The sequence below is a fragment of the Pimephales promelas genome, chromosome 12, assembly GCF_988280905.1.
Source record: "Pimephales promelas chromosome 12, fPimPro1.hap1.1, whole genome shotgun sequence".
Taxonomy (NCBI): Eukaryota; Metazoa; Chordata; class Actinopteri; order Cypriniformes; family Leuciscidae; genus Pimephales; species Pimephales promelas.
This window is the reverse complement of record NC_142780.1, coordinates 32,703,705-32,723,305: the sequence shown is the minus strand read 5'-3', so window position 1 is coordinate 32,723,305 and position 19,601 is coordinate 32,703,705. Positions and strand designations below refer to the sequence as shown.

The 19,601-nt window shown below is 37.0% G+C and overlaps 1 protein-coding gene across 4 annotated transcripts in view; it reads right to left on the bottom strand.

Annotated features, from left to right (window-relative positions):
* The window catches only part of cdk14 (cyclin dependent kinase 14), a 154,549-nt gene that overhangs the window by 80,717 nt on the left and 54,231 nt on the right, over nt 1-19,601 (bottom strand). For all 4 annotated transcript variants that reach the window (XM_039661004.2, XM_039661006.2, XM_039661008.2 and 1 more), the window contains 3 exons: nt 18,581-18,660; nt 12,017-12,111; nt 7,164-7,226 (listed from right to left, as the gene is read on the bottom strand). In XM_039661004.2, coding sequence (XP_039516938.1) covers nt 7,164-7,226; nt 12,017-12,111; nt 18,581-18,660 — 238 coding nt within the window. The remainder of the gene's footprint in view (nt 1-7,163; nt 7,227-12,016; nt 12,112-18,580; nt 18,661-19,601) is intronic.

Below are 19,601 nucleotides of genomic sequence, written 5' to 3'. Positions count from 1 at the left end.
GGATGGATGGACGGAAGGACAGATGGATGGATGGATGGATGGGTGGATGGATGGATGGATGGACGGACGGATGGATACTGTAGAAAGATTGATGGATGGATACTGTTGAAAGATTGATGGATGGATGGATGGATGTATGGATGGATACTGTAGAAAGATTGATGGATGGATAGACGGAAGGACAGATGGATGGATGGATGGATGGGTGGATGGATGGATGGATGGATGGACGGACGGATGGATACTGTAGAAAGATTGATGGATGGATACTGTTGAAAGATTGATGGATGGATGGATGGATGTATGGATGGATACTGTAGAAAGATTGATGGATGGATGGACGGAAGGACAGATGGATGGATGGATGGATGGGTGGATGGATGGATGGACGGACGGATGGATACTGTTGAAAGATTGATGGATGGATGGATGGATGGATAGATACTGTAGAAAGATGGATGGATGTATGGATGGATAGATGGATGGATGGATGGATGGATGGATGTATGGATGGATGTATGGATGGATAGATGGATGTATGGATGGATGGATACTGTAGAAAGATTGATGGACGGGTTGATGGATGGATGGACGGACGGATGGATACTGTAGAAGGATAGATGGATGGATGGATGGATGGATGGATGGATGGATGGATGGATGGATGGATGGATGGATGGATGGATGGATGTATGGATGGATGGATGTATGGATGGATGGATACTGTAGAAAGATTGATGGACGGGTTGATGGATGGATGGACGGACGGATGGATACTGTAGAAGGATAGATGGATGGATGGTTGGACAGACAGATGGATACTGTAGAAGGATTGATGGATGGATGGATGGATGGATGGATGGATGGATGTATGGATGGATGGATGTATGGATGGATGGATGTATGGATGGATACTGTAGAAAGATGGATGGATGGATGGATGGATGGATGGATGGATGGATGGATGGATGTATGGATGGATGTATGGATGGATACTGTAGAAAGATGGATGGATGGATGGATGGATGTATGGATGGATACTGTAGAAAGATGGATGGATGGATGGATGGATGGATGGATGGATGGATGTATGGATGGATGTATGGATGGATGCTGTAGAAAGATTTATTGATAGATGGATGTATGGATGGACGGACGGATGGATGGATGCTGTAGAAAGATGGATGGATGGATGGACAGATGGATGGATGGACTGGTCAGATTGTAACACAGACGCTGCAGTAAAGCACATGGACAACAGAAGCTGGTCTGACTGCACTTCTCCTGAGGTTGGGCCGGCTGTCATTATCAATTAATTCATTTAAGCATTCTCATTAAACCAGCCCGAAGTGTCGAGCGAATCAATGCTACAACTCCAGCGTAACGAGGACTCTGAAAAGATCCTGTTATTTCTGGAGCGAGAGCAGCATATGCGCAGGAGGTCTGCTTGGACGGCAGCCCAGAATCTCTCTGCTGCTTGACCAGTGATTACATTAGCAGCTAGCGCCCTGAGCGCTCCCTTTCAAATGCTAATTCCCTCCAACCTGCAGCAGAGAGTCTATTTTTATTAGCCTGATTGGTGAACGCAGATCTGAGCGAATGAATCAGCTCGAGCTAATGGGAGGAATTAAAACTGAAGCCCTTGTGTGGCGTGTTTGCTCGTGACTGTGGGAGCTAATCGCCACTTACTGCCATTTTGGATCTCATGAGTTGATGCTTGAGGAGGCGGCAAGTCTGTTGTTTGAAGACGAGCGCTCCAGAAAACATTAAGAAACTAAGGACATGCTCTTGAGTTAAGATGAAATACACGACAGATGAACAGAAGATGCATTTAAAGATGTGTTAACCACCACACATGCTAATCCTGACCCTACACTGCAAAAATACTATTTATATTCATACTTACTTGTTTTGTTTTCCGGTTAAAATATCTCAAAATCCTCAAAACAAGTTAAATTCACTTGTGAAGCATCGGTGAATTAGATATCAAGACATGTTTTCATAGATTGTGTCTTTCTTAAATATGTATTAATATATAAATATTTTTATTATTATTATAAATATTGTAAGCATTTGTTTATAGAACAATAATATTATATACATGGTAAAATATATTATTCTATATACACATATACATACACACACCCATATATATATATATATATATATATATATATATATATAAAATATGTGTGTGTGTGTGTATATACATATATAAACACAAACTTTTATGCTGCGATTAATCTTGTTCTTAATTAATCTATGGTAAATTTATATAATGGTCCAATGTTTTAAGACCTACATTTATTGGACTCCAAAATTTGAACCGTTTCAAATCGTTCCCAGTGAACACAGATAATGCTCAGATAAATCTCTTTAAAGGTACAATATGCAGGATTTTTGCAGTAAAATATCCAAAAACCACAAGGCCAATGTTATATATTTCGTTTAGTTGATTACTTACAATATCCCAAATGTTTCCAACTATTTGTAAATAGTGAGAAAATTGCGATTTTAACCAAGGAAACGGGGCGTGTGAGCAGGGGTGAGGAGTCGCCAGTCAATGACGTCATATCCGCGTTACCCCCGGTTTCCGCCAGGTTTGACCTCGTACTGCAATAGTAACCATGGCGACAGACGTGGACAACCGGGTAATGCCTGTTATGCGTAGCAGGACGCTCACGCTGTTGTTGTTTTGTTCAAACATTATGGACCATGGCAAGCAGACTGTGAGACAAAAAGAGGACTAAAACGAAGATCAACATCTTTGGAGATGCCGAGAGCTCCACGTCCGCAACTAACTTTGACTTAGAGACGCTAGTGTTGCAGGTTACTTTATTAAACAGGTGAGCAAATGTTGAGCAAACTAATGTTATTTAGTTCAACATGATGAAAAGTTAGAATATGATCTGTATGTTATTCTCATATGTTAATCCAGCTTAGAGTCATACAGCCAACAAACAACCTAACTAACAACATTCAACACACACAAATGGAGTTTAGTGTGATAGTGAAACTGTTAGAGCAAGTGAAGCAGCGCTGCGTAACCTCAAGTTTAATTCTTCTAATAAACTGAGTCTGACCTGTGTGAGTAATTCAGCGTGTAGTTCGGTAGAATTAAATGTCCTTATTCCTTTATATCCGCGGGACTCGCGTTGCGTGTGGCGCTGGTATACGTCTAGCAATCGCGCCCTGCTTCATACCACAGTCATGTTAAAAACATCAATGTATTCACTCATCCATAAAACATCCATCAGCTTGACGACAAGATCCATAATCGTATCCATATACATCATCAATATACACCTTACATCCTGAAAATACAGCTAAATTAAACTAAGTAAAATTGCTTCTTTTGTAACTTTTTTTGGTGAACTATTTGCCAAATGTAGCGCAAGTAGCAGTACGAGCTCTTCTAAGCCAAGATCTCCAGGTGTTCAGTGGAGGACGAGTAACTGCTTTAAATGCATGAGAAATACATTATATTAGCCAAAAAATGATTCTCCGAATCTCACCGTCCCTATACATCTCATTTAACCAGAGGAATCCTGGTGACATCGCTCTGTTCTTTAAGGGTTGTGACACCCGTGTAACTTGCAGCCTGTCAGGGAACGAGCGCATTGTGAACCGATGTGCCAAAATTACAGCCGTCTGGAAACGGATCTCCGCGCAAACACTGAACGAAGGGAAATATCTGGGCTCTGACTTCGGGCCGTTCCTTGAGCGTTTCAGGTGAGCTGCTCTCATTCTCTCTCTGTCAGCTTGTCATTTATCATGAATTCTCTATTGGTTTGAATTTCAATGAAGGAGCGAACGGGATAAATACTTTATTTATGTAAATCCACAGTGACAAAAACCTGATGAATTACATAAGCAACACCCGCTTCCCCGCCAGCCTTCTGCTCCATGGCCTCATTCGCTCCATCATGTCTTGCTTTCACCCTGACACACCATAAATTACACTCATTTCACAGCAACTTTATACAAAATCATTGCAAGCATTGTCATGAATTCACTTCATTCATTTCTAGAAGACTTTTTACCATATAAATAACTATGTTGTCCATTTATGTCAGATAAATCAAGTACAAACCACAGTCAATTACTCATCAGAAAATACGAGTACTTATAAATGCATGTGTCAATAGAGATCGAAGGTTTTGGCCTGCAAATTGGTGTAGTTACAACATCCACCAGCAGGAGCAAAATGCCTGTGTATATCAACTTTGGTGATGCAAAATGAACATTTACAGTGACATTTTCTTGTTGCACAAAGAAGCGCAAGTGATTCTTTCGATGCTTCAAAACACTAACTAACCCACTGATGTCACATGGACTACTTTGATAATGTCTTTATTTCCTTTCTGGACAAGGACAGTATACCGCATATACATTTTCAATGGAGGGACAAAAAGCTCTCAGACTAAATCTAAAATATCTTAAACTGTGTTCTGAAGATGAACGGAGGTATTACGGGGTCATTAAGGACATCATTTTCATTTTTGGGTGAACTAACCCTTTAACTACCCAACAGTACTAAGAGTACATTTGCACAAAGCGTTTTGCTGTAAACAGAGACAACGTTTACATGCAGCCAATTTTCGGGTTATGGTCGGGTTAAGGTCACTATTCTGGTTTCTGAAACTTTAGGAATAACCCGTTTACATGCGTGAGCAGAGAGAGTTTCTCCTGTATACATGGAATTGCAATATCCCGTTGTAAATGGCGACACGCTGTTAGCGTCTAGACGTACGGACAAACTTAAGACGGAAAATGCGTTTTTCCCGTATCCAAAGACAACAACAACCTCAGCACGCGGATAATGAATAGCTCAGGGCAGATAGCGACCGACTTTGTTTGCGCTTTGATGCTGATAACGTTAATGAGCTCACTCCAAAAGTATGCTGTGCTGTGCCTCGCCATGTTTACTTCCGGTATACTGCACGCGGATTTTTGTATGCGCCGAGAAGTTTCTCTACTCAAAAGACCAAGATTCCTTGCGAATAGAACATTTGCAGAATGCCGATACGCGTTTACATGACCAAAAATTCGGGTTAGAAAAGGGGTACCCCAGGTATAATATCCCAGTTTTTAAAATCCGGGATATGAGCATATTCGGGTTTTTGCCGGTGTTTTTACATGGCCGTTCGCGACAGAGTTATTGCTAATATCCCGGTTTTGAACGGGTTATTGGCTGCATGTAAATGTAGTCAGAGAATCAACGAGTTTCCGCTAGTTCTTTAGCATCGGCTTGGTGTGTCACAGCCTTAAGTCGCAGCACATTTCAGAGGGAAAAAAAATAAAAACGGAAAATCACAGAAAATATGGTATACTGAATTAAAAGTAGGGCTGGGTATTGAGATAAATTTCACAATTCGATTCGATTTCGATTCACAAGCTTGCAATTCGATTCGATTTCGATTGCGATTCGATTCAATTCAATATCGATTATTTTGGAAATCAGTTACAATAAATGGCAAATTTTCAAAAGGAAATCAAATTTCTTAAATGCTGTAAACTATGGGAATCTAGTTGTAGCCTATAGGCTTCATTAGCCTAATATGAAGGTAATAATGAACTGTTTTGTAGCTATACAAACACTTAAATTACACTTTTATTTATTTTTATAATAAGGTTATATGAAATATAAACATTTAAATGGTGACTGTCATAAAAACTTGCCAGATTTATTCAAATATGGATTAAATATTGAAGAACATTAAGATTATAATGCATATGTAATATGGTGTATTTATATTTAGCAAAATGCTCCTCTCTAGAGTTATTTTTTCTAGCTGACTAACGAGTTGATGTGGGTTTTCTGAGGGAAATATGACGATACATGACATTGATTACAAGCTGTTTAACTGACGTCTTTCCACGGTTGAAACGCTGATTGAGCGAATCAATGTGACATGATACGGATACGGAAGTTGTACTCTATCTTTTAACACACTTTCAGATGCTCATTCATGTTTATTTCGCGCTGTAACTGGTATTATTAACCCGGAAGAGAGATCAGCGCTGCTGCTTCTCTTCAGCTGAGCCAGAGCGATCTCGCGCCACAGCGACAAAACGCTATTTATGTTTTTGACTTTCTAAAGAAAATGGACGTAATTTGAAAATTGAGACTTTGTTTCATATCAATAGTAAGGACAAAGATTATTGTGATTTTTTTGGATGCGCGCAGCTGCGATGCAATGTCCCATTCATTAAAATGAAACAGGATGACTAATCGATTCTTGAGATTTAAGAATCGATATCGGTTCGTAAAAATGAGAATCGATTAATATCGAGAAAACGATATTTATTACCCAGCCCTAATTAAAAGTGAGGATTAAATTGGGTTAGAAAATATTTTGACATTCCAAAAATGACAAACTTCAGTTTTAAACGCAAGTCTGTTCTCCCAGGTCGTTTCTTCCTTCTGAACTCTAAAGAAAACATCCTGAAGTCAGAAAACACACAGCACTTTCTCTGCGAGTGTGTGGTCTTACTGCTCAATTAAACATGGGCACGAAAGTCTTGTGTTACGGGCCAGACGCTCGCTGCAGGAGCACAAGCGGCATTCAAAAGTCATTTTAAAAGATCAAATCATTGGTTCTGGTCTGATTATCTGAGCTCAACTGAAGAGACTTCACGCAGACTTACAGATGAGGACGAGGAAGCCGGTGAAATGGGTCACAGTCTGAACTCACAAGACTTCTGCTCTACTTCTGATTGCAGAACGGATCAGAGGGGAAATCAGTGGCCTGGAAGGTCTCTACTACCCAAGACTGAGAAAAATACCCAATCCATGTGTCAGAATCAGAACCATACACACCACGAGAAACAATCGTCTCACTAGACCGATCCACAATGCACAAGAAACAAACACTTTAACTGAAACGAGCTGATCAAGCCACCGATGGCATTTAGAGGCAAGGAGACAATGCGGGGAGAAAAAAAAGCTTGAAAGATTCAATACTATGACCATCATAAAACCAGCAACAATATCTAGATGAAATGTACTAGATGAATAAGTAAATAAATAGTAAAAAAAAATAAAGTGACAACAGCACAACTAAATACTAAACAACCATTGACCAGAGCCATTTCCTCACAAAATCCCCTAAAAAATGCTTGAAAAACAATCCAAACAAAGTGACCAGGATCTCACTCACCCTGATGTTGTCCGGATGGAGACCCCCGGGATGCTTGTCCATGTACTGACACAGATCTGTGTGCTGAACAGAGAGAGAGAGAGAGAGAGGGAAGAGAGACATGAGGCAGTGACAGGAGACAGACTCTAAACAAATCTAGTGAACTGCTTCAAAATCGTTTTTAACTAGTTTTGCCTTTTTAATTTTATATACATTAAATATATTTATATATAAATAAATTTATATACGTTGCAGTACAAACTGCAAACTGTTCAAAGGGCTTTAAACGATTCCAGTCGATGAATAAGGGTCTTATCAAGCGAAACGATCGCTCATTTAAAAAAAATAACAAAGTTTAAGTTTTATAAGCTCAAATGGTCGCCTTGCTCTGTTCTGTGATGCACGTTCGTGACTCTCCTGTTCAAACTCAAAATGAACGAATCTTTTTTTTGAGTCAAATGGTTGATTTAACGAATGAAATGAACGAATTGACTCGGAGAAAGATTCGTTCATTTTGCAAAATATGACCAAAACAGAATATAAAGATATAAACGAAGCACCTGAAGAGAATAATTTCAACTTTTCTGTACTTATAAACACTCCAAATATACAACAAAATGCATTTAAGGGCTAAAAAAACTGGATTTAGCATGATGTGTCCCCTTTAATACCTTTTATATTAGGGCACTGGGCATTGCAAAGATGTTTTAAATCGTGCTTAATATTTTTTAAACAAGTATTGAATTTTCTGATTTCCCATTCCCTTTCTACAGGCTCAATGACGTGATTGTCTGAAGGTGCGAGAGGCTTTGTGGGCCGTGTGTCTGTGCATGTAAATACAGTCGGCGGGAGAAAGATGCTCTCCTCAGCCTTTATTCTGCCCACAGACCCGCGGCGTTGGAGGGCCGCTGATATTTGCAAACACCCGCTGCTACCCGTCCCGCACCGCGGATAAACGCGTTTCCTTTCATGAATAATGCAGTCTCTCACTCAAGCGGGCTTCAGATATGCCTGTCCGTCGCCGTCAATCATTATTAACTGCTCGCCGTGGAAAATGAATTGATTTCCTCAGTGCGAAACCCTCTGTTTGTTCGCGGCCCGCATCTAAATGCGTCCGCATTCAGCCTCAGTGCATTTTCTCACCGAAATGACTCTGATGAGATCACAGCGGTGGTCTCAGATTAATAACTAAGCTATGGTTCGTATCTCTCAATGGACCAAAGCTATCAATAGCTGAGCCGTTGTCCAATCTTAGTGTTTTGATTGTTTTCTTTGACACCCCGACGTGTTTGCTTGGCTCTCATGAATAAATCAGACTCAAGCCGCAATTTTACGCTCATCCAATTTAGCGAGAGGATACATTCCTGGAAAAAAAAAATTGTATAAAGTAATAAGTTATATCAGAGATGCAAAAATAGCACAAAATATAAAGCTAATCAGAGAAGGCACCAATTTTCCCTTTAGACTGACACGGATCAATGACGGGAGGTCAGCGTCACAGTGTGCATTGACATTCAGAGAAAACACATCTAACAAGTGCTCTTTTCTTTCCATGACGCATCAAATCAAGTTTAAACCTACAACCGGTTTTCTTGGCGTTTCTCTTTCCTTCCCGGGGAACCAATTAGCTCCTGTCAATTTAAAAGTGCACTTTATTAAAAGCCAAGTGCATCCTTTGAGTGGACAATTATTTTTATGTTAAGGAAGGACAGCATTCGCTGAGAACATGATAGCATTGAGTTATTGAGAAAGTGCATGTTCTCCTGACCCTCAGCTCAGAGTCTGCTTTATACTGTATGGATCAGTATTCATGAGTGAACACTACAGCAGAAGAAAACTGGAAGGAAAGTAGTAAAAAAAAAAAAAAAAAATCGAATCTAAATCAAATGTGTTAAACATCTAACTCAGGGGTTCCTGTGAGAAATCCTGTCTGGATCTGTGAACGCCGTTAATGTACTTTCACAACGCTTCTCATTTATTTGAACCTTTGTCGAAAACTAATTTTAGCATTGTGCACACGTCTTGAGCTCTTCATGGATTTGAACTATAAAGCATAATTTAAAAAAATAAGTAACAGATGGCATCATATCCAATAAAAAAATCTAATAAATAATAAAATATATTATATATTAAAATATATATATATATTAGGGCTGTGCAAAAATTACTTGCGATTAATTGCATCCAAAATAAAAGTCTGTGTTTACATAATATATTTGTGTGTGCTGTATATAATTATTTTGTATATATAAATACCTATGCATGCATGTGTATATTTAAGAATTATTTGCGCTTAAATTCTGTATATAAATACATAATCTATATTATATAAATATAAATATTTTATATATGAATAACACATTTTCTTAAATATATACATGCATGTGTGTGTATTTATATATACAAAATAATTATATACAGCACACACAAATATATTATGTAAACACAGACTTTTATTTTGGATGTGATTAATCGCAATTAATTTTTGCACAGCCCTAATATATATATATATATATATATACACACACATACATACACAATTATCAAAAATGTACAAAAAATACAAAATAAAATCCAAGAGACAGAGACATGGATTTGAACTATAAAGCATAATTTTGACAAATAAGCAACAGATGGCATCATATCCAATAAAAAAAAAATCTAATAAATAATAAAAATCATTTATTTATATATATATACACATACATACACAATTATCAAAAATGTACAACAAGCATAAAATAAAATCCAAGAGACTTAAAACCAGCTAGAACCAGCCTTATGCTGCTGATTTTTTCCCAGCAGGGAAGAGAAGCTGGACCTCCTGACCAGACGTTTCCTACAGGATCGTCCCGGAGGCTCATTAACAATTAAACTGGCATTTCTGTACCTGCCTCAGACAAGCGGGACCTTTAATAGAGAGCAGAGGCAAACTGGAACTGTAATGATTTATCACACTAACAACCTTACTATCAGCAAACGTTTTGTTTCTCTCCCTATTTCTGCATTTAACTTTCAGATTGAACACAACACCTTCATTTTCATTAAAGGATTAGTTTGTCCAAAAAAATATAGTATATAATATAGTGCAACAGTGCCTGCCCCCTTTTTCAGCTGCACTGCCTCCAGAAGTTTTTTCATTCATTTTTCTCATAGGGATTTAAAAATATTCTTCATTAAAGAGCTATAAGCTATGAGGTGATTCATTACACTACAAACCTTGATTTGAAGCAAAAACATTTTTGAAAATCAAACAAAAATACTAAGATACAAGACTGTGAACTTATAGTTTCATTAGTGGGTGATAGTTCACCCACTAATGAAAATTAAGTCATTAATCACTCACACCCATGCTGTACCAACCCCAAAAGAGCTTCGTTCATTTTCAGAACACGAGTAAATATATTTTTGCTTAAATTTGAGAGGTGGATCACAGCTACATAGGCTACCTAAGGGAATGAAACTTGACGGCCCAGAAAGTCAATTAAGAAAATGTGAAAATGAAAATGTTTAAATATTATACGACAGTGGCTCAAGTATAAGTTTATCAAGCGACGAGAATACTTTTTGTGCGAAAAAACAAAAAAAACAGGCCTGAGACGAGAGTTCAAGAGATTTCCACGACGAAAAAAGGAAAAGTTGAATAAAGTCGTTATTTTTGTTTGTTTTTTTGCACAAAAAGTATTCTCGTCGCTTGATAAACTTATACTTGAGCCACTGTAGTCACATGGAATATCATCCACATAAACCAAAAATACATTTTCTGGCTTTTCTCAGTCTAGAAAGCTCCAAATTCAAAAGTAATTTCACATTTCTTCTACATAAATGACCCATTTTAAATACACATTCATCTTCCCAGAGGTGGAATGACCCTTTTAAGGTTTATAAGTTACCATTCAAAATCAGTTTCCCTATGGAAAAATGAATGGAGTTTAGTTTTATGATTAGTGTGACTATCATAACACTGAATCCGCCATTTTTCTCCGTCATACAAACCAGACAGGAGAGTTAGTACGTCGGTGGACTTGAACTAGAAAAATGGAGTGTATTGAAGACTTTCCGTGGTTGAAACAACATATCTTCGGATGTTCATTCTTGTTTATTTCATGCTATTATAATTATTAGGAAGTGACTAGCACCACAGTTATTATTTCAAAACTTAAACACTTATTTTTTTCAATCTATAATATAACTTTAGAACACTTAAAATATACGTCATATGTACAACTGTTATGGTGTTTTAAAGGTGATTTCTAGAGATTGACAGTATAAATCACTGTGTAGCTGCATGATATGGAAAACAGACGCTTGGACGTTCAGCCTGAAATCTGTTTTTGTGTTTCAAAGAAGAAAGAAAGACAAAAAAAGAAAGTCACACAGGGACAGAACGACACGAGGGCGAGTAAATAGCTGAATTATTATTCCTACGTGCTTCAATTCGCAGCTCTGACGCCTGCGGCTGCGTCTCATTGAAGGTTTGTGTGTAAAACAGTGAGACGTTCCTGTCGCTGTGAGCAGGGCTTTGAAATAGTTAGAAAAACAGTTTTCTAATAAAAACGGTGCCAGAGCTGCAGGATTGGGCACATATAAAGAGGCCGATCGGTTCAGGCACCAGGTTCAAAGCGTAAGAAAAATCCCAGGGTAAAGTAATGCTGACTAAAGCACATTTAAACCGTTCAAAACCATCCAGAAACAGGAGACCAGACCAGCACCATGAGGCCCAGGAACAGGAGATGTGTGGTTACGTGACATAAAAATACTCTGACGTTTTAGAGTGCAGTTACAGAAAATAAAACGAATTAAAAACTATTTATAAAAGAAACAAACGCCAGAAGAGGATTGATTTTCATCCGCTCAGCATGTCTGATACTCACCACATACTCAAACACCAGCGTCAGGGTTTCCTTCGTGTGGATGATGTCGTGGAGCAGCACTATGTTCGAATGCTTCAGGCCTTTCAGCAGAGACGCTGGAGAGAAACACACACGCTTCATTAACACAATCTGACCAATGAGTGTTTGAGACTCATTGGAAAACTGGATAAGTGCATTTTAAAGGGGACATATCATGCAAAAAATACACTTTTTTAGCCCTTAAATGCATTTTGTTGTAAATTTGGAGTGTTTATAAGTACAGAAAAGATGCTCAGGTGCTTCGTTTATATCTTTATATTCTGTTTTGGTCATATTTTTCAACCTGTTCAAAAAATGTAATAGAAAACGTCATATATGAACAATTACGTCACCGTATTTGCAGCGGAACTGCCAAATAAGGACATCGACTACCGGCCCAACACTTCGAGCAATCCGCCATTATTATTTCTCGCTCCGATTTTGTAGTCCGAGCTCAATGATGCAGAAGTTATGAGAGGGCAAGTCAAAATGTTCGGTTTTTGGATGTAATGACCTGAAGCACTTCAAGGATCCCCTCTTCAACAACCTCCGCCAGTAACGTTATAAAGAAGGGTTTGCCGATTGACTTCGTCTGAATGAGAGGTAAATTCCTTCTATCTTTGGAGACGACGAACAGAGCATTTCGATAAGCTGTAAATATCGTTATTAAAAAATAAAGTACTTTACTTTCTTAAAACACATGGTGGTCATGGTTTAGCAGTACCTTTGTCTTTCTTTTGAAGTAACGTTACACGTCTGCAGTATTATTGTTCTTGAGTTTCATCAATGGTCATAGCTGCGTTGTTTTCTGATGCTTTTCTAAACGTATCATATGATCAATACAGATTTTTAGTGGTGAGATCAGACCGTAGTCCTTTATCTTGTCAGTGTGCTTGTTTTAACAAGAGAAATAGTCGACTTTCACTAATAACACAAAACAGTTAACTCGCATAGCATACCAATACATCCATATGATGAAGAGGTTGTTCTGCAGGTTCGTCGTCGTCTTTATCGACTCGCTCGCTCTGGCTCGAATATGTAAGGCTTGATGGACAAGTCTTCCGTTGTTGACATTTTATTAAACGTGTGAATAAAAATGTTCTTTGAAGGTATCGTATATAATCGTATATATCTCTAATCAAACTACAATAATGGCCGAACGGGGGAGTTGAACCGAGTGTGAACTCATCGACCTGGAGAGCGGGCGGGGTATGACGCATCTCCTTTTTATTTAAAGGGGCCGCGTTTGAAACGGGTCGCTCAAAGACGCACATCAGAAAAGGGGTAGAAAAGGGGCCTGTGGAGCTATAATAATGAGGAATTCAGACCCAAGCATTGCAGTTATGCTTTATATAGACCACAACGGTATGATTTATATGTAAAAATGAATGATTTAAAAGCATGATACGTACCCTTTAAAATGACATAAAAAATGATGTGATCAGTCAAGTCAAGGCACATTTTTTAAGTCAGTTTAATATAATTTAAGTGACTTGTACAACCAAGTTGATTATACTTAAAAAATGTGAGGCAGCAACTGAACTTACGATTTTAAGTTGAATTTTTTTAAATGTAGAAAATGCAAAATGAGATTTCCATTTATCTGTCAGGCACCAATTCCTCAGATTAATATTTTAAAACAGCTTTATGTTTCCCTGATATTTACAGGTTTCCCATGCCTTGATGATAATAATAATAATACTGAATAATAAAAAAAAAAAAAAAAACATTCTGTATGTGTGGCCTGGTAAACCCATATTACCCACAAAGACGGCAATATCCAAAATCCTTTTTTTTTCCTCGTGAGGAAAACAGCATTTAAATCTTTTAAGTGATGTTATTTGAAAAGATAAAAATACAGAAAGTTCTTTGTGATGGGTAGGGTTAACGTAGGGGGATATAAGTCAATGGAAATCCCCATAAAACATGAAAACCCAACGTGTGTGTGTGTGTCTTTAAAGATTCCCAGTATAAAAATGCTGATTAGGACAGAATGACTATATTCCCACATATTTGCACAGAAATGCCGTTGCCATCTACACATGACACCGACACCGTTCCCAGATCAGATCTCCGCACCTGAATCCCGTCGCAGATCATTTACATGCCGTAGACTGTCAGTAGGGCGGAGATGAGCGGATATCTGTGAGAAATGGAGAGAGCCGGCACTCTGGGGACGGGAAACGGCTCTCTGGCCTCCTCAGGCTAAGCTTCCTGTCTATTATTTCAGCTAACGAACACTGTATGAACACTGCAATTAAACGTAATCACGAATCCTCAGAAGTCAGCAACAAAGCACTCATTTAAATTGATGACTTCTGTGAGCGTTTTCCATTTTGCTCAGATCAGACGTGTTATTTTCTTCAAATTACAACAACGCAATCGCCATCGAGCAAGCCATTCCCAGAAATCTCATCTCATTTGAGCACAAAACACTCTGAATGTTTCAATTCACTACAAAGAAGGAGCGAGCGACACTTCAAGCGTGTTTCATGATGATTAGTAAACAGATTTGTGAGACTGGAAAATGCGATTCATTTTTCAAGGGCACAACAGAAAGCTCAGATAGTAGTGAAACGAGGACCGTCTGCATTACGCGAGTCATTCCTTCTGTCAAGCCCATGATGTATATCATATGTGAAAATACTGAATCAATAAATAAAGTCAACTACGTTTTATTAAATCAATTTATAGTTTTTTACAAACTATATTGATTATAGGCATTGTGACATCAAAATTGCTTTAAATCCTAATATTTCGCAAAAGTCATTTCCTGAATGACATCATCCGACCTACAGGAAGTGGCATCACTTTTGTGGGAAATCAGCAGCATAAACATCTGCAAGAGGGAGTAGATCGTTTTTGACTCGTCCTGAATTACTAAGATACACCTATAATAATCGTTTATATTCTGACTTGTCATTTTAGAGACTCGTCATATAGATAAAGAGAAGAAAGAAGCTTCGGCTACAATGTTCTTCTGCATGAAGCAGGCAGTTCTGTTTATTAACCACGCCAAAAGTTATGAATTTATGCAGTGTTGGGTAAGTTACTCTAAAAAAGTAATTAAGTACTAGTTACTAATTACCTCTTCAACAGTGTAATTCGATTACTGTACTAATTACTCTCTCTAAAAAGTATTTAATTACTAATTACTTTAAAAATCCCATATCAATCTCAACCAGCTGAATAATACAAGGATAGACATGAATCTGTTTTAATTCTTTCAAATAAATACTATAAAATTGCATGAATTATCCTTAAACTGACCAAAGTGGAGAAGGTTACATTATAAAAACATACTTTTTAGCATCAGACAATACATTTTGATGTTAAACCCACTATTGTTTATGTCTGATCTCATGACATTTCACACTTTTTTCATACATATTTTACAATAATTCATACGAATTTGTACGAGTGCCGTCGTAATATTTAGACACCTCATAAAATGCATACGAATCGCTGTGAGATCGGATTGATCTACACACAGTATTTACCTCAATTACATCAGAAGTAACTGTAATTAAATTACAGATAAATGAAGAGCAATCCCTTACTTTACATTTTCAAGGGAAAAGTAATTAAATTACAGTAACTAATTACTTAGTAATCAGTTACACCCAACACTGGTCTTGATTAGGGTTGGGTATCGTTTGAATTTGAACGATTCGGATTCCGATTGCGATTCCTTGTTTCGATTCCGGTTCCAAAAGATTCTCGATTCCGATTCTTTTAAGAGGCAGGGTCAAAGAAGTTTAGCTAACCTTGCTAACCAACGGTCTTTCTGAAGGAAATAATCCTGTCACAAATACTCCTTTTCATTTTGCCGAGATTTCGTTATTTTTAGAAAAGTGAAGCCACACTTTGGACCGCTGACGTAAGCTACTATTGTTCGACTCGCGCGGTTATGCCAACACTTCCGGTAGACGCTTCTTCGTTGGTGTTGTTCAGCGGTTTCTTCTTCCGCTCGGCGGACTGTGAATATCGAAACTAGGAATCGAAATTTTAAACTTTTGAACGATTCCGGGAACAACGAAAAGTTAGTCCCGATTCCAATCGATAACTGTTACTCGATTCTCGATACCCAACCCTAGTCTTGATGATTATAAAACTTTTTCAAAGGGCACCATTATTTTTAAATGTTGAATAAATTATTAAATTGTTGGTTTTAGTAATTCAACTGATAATATACGCTTTGATGATAAAGTTGTATTAAATCATTAATACAATATCACTCAATATTGCATTTACTGTAACACTCAATATAACTAGTTCCTGAATGACATAATCCTACAGGAAATGGAATTTCCTGAAATGTTCCTAATGGAAAATCAACAGCACAAAAATCATCAATGGATTTGATCAAATGACACTACTTAGTTCAAATGATTACTAATAAAAAAGATGGTTAAAATATGAAAGCTGACTGTCAATCCTAAATTTAGCTCTTAATTACTTTTCTAATTTTCATGTCATTGTGTAAATAATCAAGGTACAGAGTCTCATTCTTTAGTTCGCTCTATAGAAATACTCAAACTTCAACACCAGCATGTTGATTTTGAACAGTCGCAGAGATCTGCAGTGACTCAAGCCCACGTGTCCAACACAGATTGATATGATATACAATATAATCACTGAATATGTTGTTCAATCACGATCTGTTCTCAAACTCAAATGAGAGATTCACTGCAAGAAACACATGGAAATTCAGACTTATTGTTATGTTAGAGGCCAGTTTACAGGATTTACTAAAGACACGCAGTGAAATTAGCGATGTAAAGGCTTTGACAGTTATTTTTGCAGCTGATCTTTCCCTTCTTCTTAATTTGCACATTGTCAGTAGATCACCTCCACTCCCATCTGCTCTTTTATGGGATTGCAGTCTCTGGCTAATTTGCCCTGTTAAGTACATCTGGCCCTTAAAATGCTGCCTATGTAGTTCGCTCACTAGGTTTGTGAACAGTGCGTGAATGAGCCGAAGTTTTCCCCTCACATCCCGTAGTCATTCCACACACGTTCTGCCAGCTTAAACATCTCCAGTAATTGCTGAATTAGTTCAATTTTCAAAGCCTTTTTTTGAGCCGCTCACCGGGGAAGAGCGCAGGAGCTCTGCGATGATCAGCCCCGGATCACACAGATCAAAAACACACCAGCACTCTCTCATCGCAATTAAAATGCATGTGACGGTGGTGAAGGTGAGAGCAGTGAAAATCTCACACGTTCACAATCTGCTGCGCTTCACCGAGAGCTCTGCAGGAGAGTGGAAACGCTTGCTTTTAATGTGACAGAATTTTTTATTTTATTTTTTTAACTGAGAAAACCACACTAAAACGTTTATAAATATTTGTTTAATTATTAGGGTTTGGGTATTGACAAAAAATGTATGATCCGATGCAATTTCGATTCACAAGCTTGCGATTAGATTCAATTGGGATATCAAGTACAGTTCATGTCCATTTTTCCCCAAAGAAAAATTTATAAATACTAAACATTTTAGTGTTGTATAGTTTTACATTATTATAAAATTAAGTGATTTTAACTGATTTCATATTATGAACATTTAAATTGCACATAAGGTAGTTTAAAGCTACACTGTGTGATTTTTACCCCCATCTAGAGGTGAAAAGGTATAGAACCATCCAGTGAATATTAGTTTCTGTTCCTCTCAATTTCGATTTCGTTTTAACTCCTACGGTGGCTCATGTAGTCCAAGATTAACATGGCTTCCAGTTCGACCTCGTCCATGAGTGTTAACTCAAACGTAAACGCGAAAAGCGAAGCTTGAATTAACGGGTATGTCCCTCTTTGGCTAATGTACTTTCAAGATGGAGGGGCAACATGGCGACCGACATTAGAACCCCTTACCCGTATGTATTTTCAATGGCATATTATACACTCACGAGAATACTTTTATTACTTAAACGAAGTAAATATACATTAATGAGCACATATATTTTTGAAAGAACTACGTGTTTTTACCTAATAATAAACCAAAAGAGTTACACAGTGTAGCTTTAAAGACATTTTAAAGACATATTAAGAATTATTATGTCTCTTCTCTCATTGGTTTTTGAAATTTTAAACATTTAAATAGTGGTTGTCATAAAAATCTGTTTTCCTGATTGATTGATTTATTCAAACAGAGTACATTAAATATTAAATGAATATGTAATATAGTGCATATATCTATCAAAATAATGATCTCTAGAATTATTTATTTAGCTATCTATCTATCAAGTTTATGGTCACTAAAAGTCCAATTTGGTGGTCACTTTGAATTTCTTCATAAATTGACAGAATTTGAAAGCTGATCAAAAGTAGAAAAGTTATTGGATGGCAGGTTTTAGAGCAAATACGATTTGTTCATGCATAAACTGAAAACAACAAGATTTACCAATTCTGGGGATTTAAGAATTGATACCGGTTCATCAAAATGAGAAATCAATATTTTCAACCCAGCCCTAAAACATGATCCTGTTTTTATTAGTGGCTCGAATGAGCTCCATGCATTATGAAGAGAAAGGTCGTGTCGTGTTCACTCACCCTCTCTGATCGCTGTGAAAGGAGTTCCCTCTTCCTCCTGCAGACGAATCACTTTCAACGCAACCAGCTTCCCATTCACCCTGGACACACACCACATATTTATATTATATCTGTATTACAGGACTGGTCCATAAAAAACAATGTATCGTATAATTGTTCCTATGGTTCAAAGAGCATATCATAGGTTTGATTACCAGGAAATGTGTGAATTAATAAAACAAAATATATATTTTATATATATCCAAAATGTATATATTTTATATCCAAAGTTTATATATATATATATATATATATATATATAAATATATCCATTTATATTTTATCTCCAAAGTGACTTGCATTGCATTTTATTAAGGTATAAATTAATTAATTAATTTGTATGTATGTATTGTGTTAAATAATTCATTAATACAGCAGAGTGAAACAGTATATTCAGGGTAAAAAACAACAACAGAAATATACATAATAATTAATTATACATTATAATTAAATTCATAATATATAAAGAAAATATACATTGTTTTATAGAAAAATGTTAACGGACATCACAGAACTTTGGAAAATAAAATGGAATTTAAGGGGGAAAAATTAAACTATTTTCATATGGATCTATTATTGTAAAAAAATTTAATTAATTATTAATTAATTCACTTGGAAAGTGAATTAAAAAAGTTGTAAAAAAGAAAACAAAATCATTTCCCATATAGGGCCCAATAAAATAAATCAATGGTGTAAATCAATGTCTCCTGTATATGACAGAATGTTGTTTAATAACAGAGATTGATGATGAATGAAAACTTTTTGAGTGGTTTGAAATAAAATGCAACACAAATTAAGACCAGAAACACAATTTACTGATTTACTGTTAAGTCAATGAAATGCAATTTAGAGGCAGTGGAGTGAATCTTAACAACACAGAGGTCAAGATGTGAAATAAATGAACTCCACCAATCAAAAAAACTTGCACACAAATAGCATCATTACTATGAAAAACACTGCCAATAATGCACAATTCATTTCA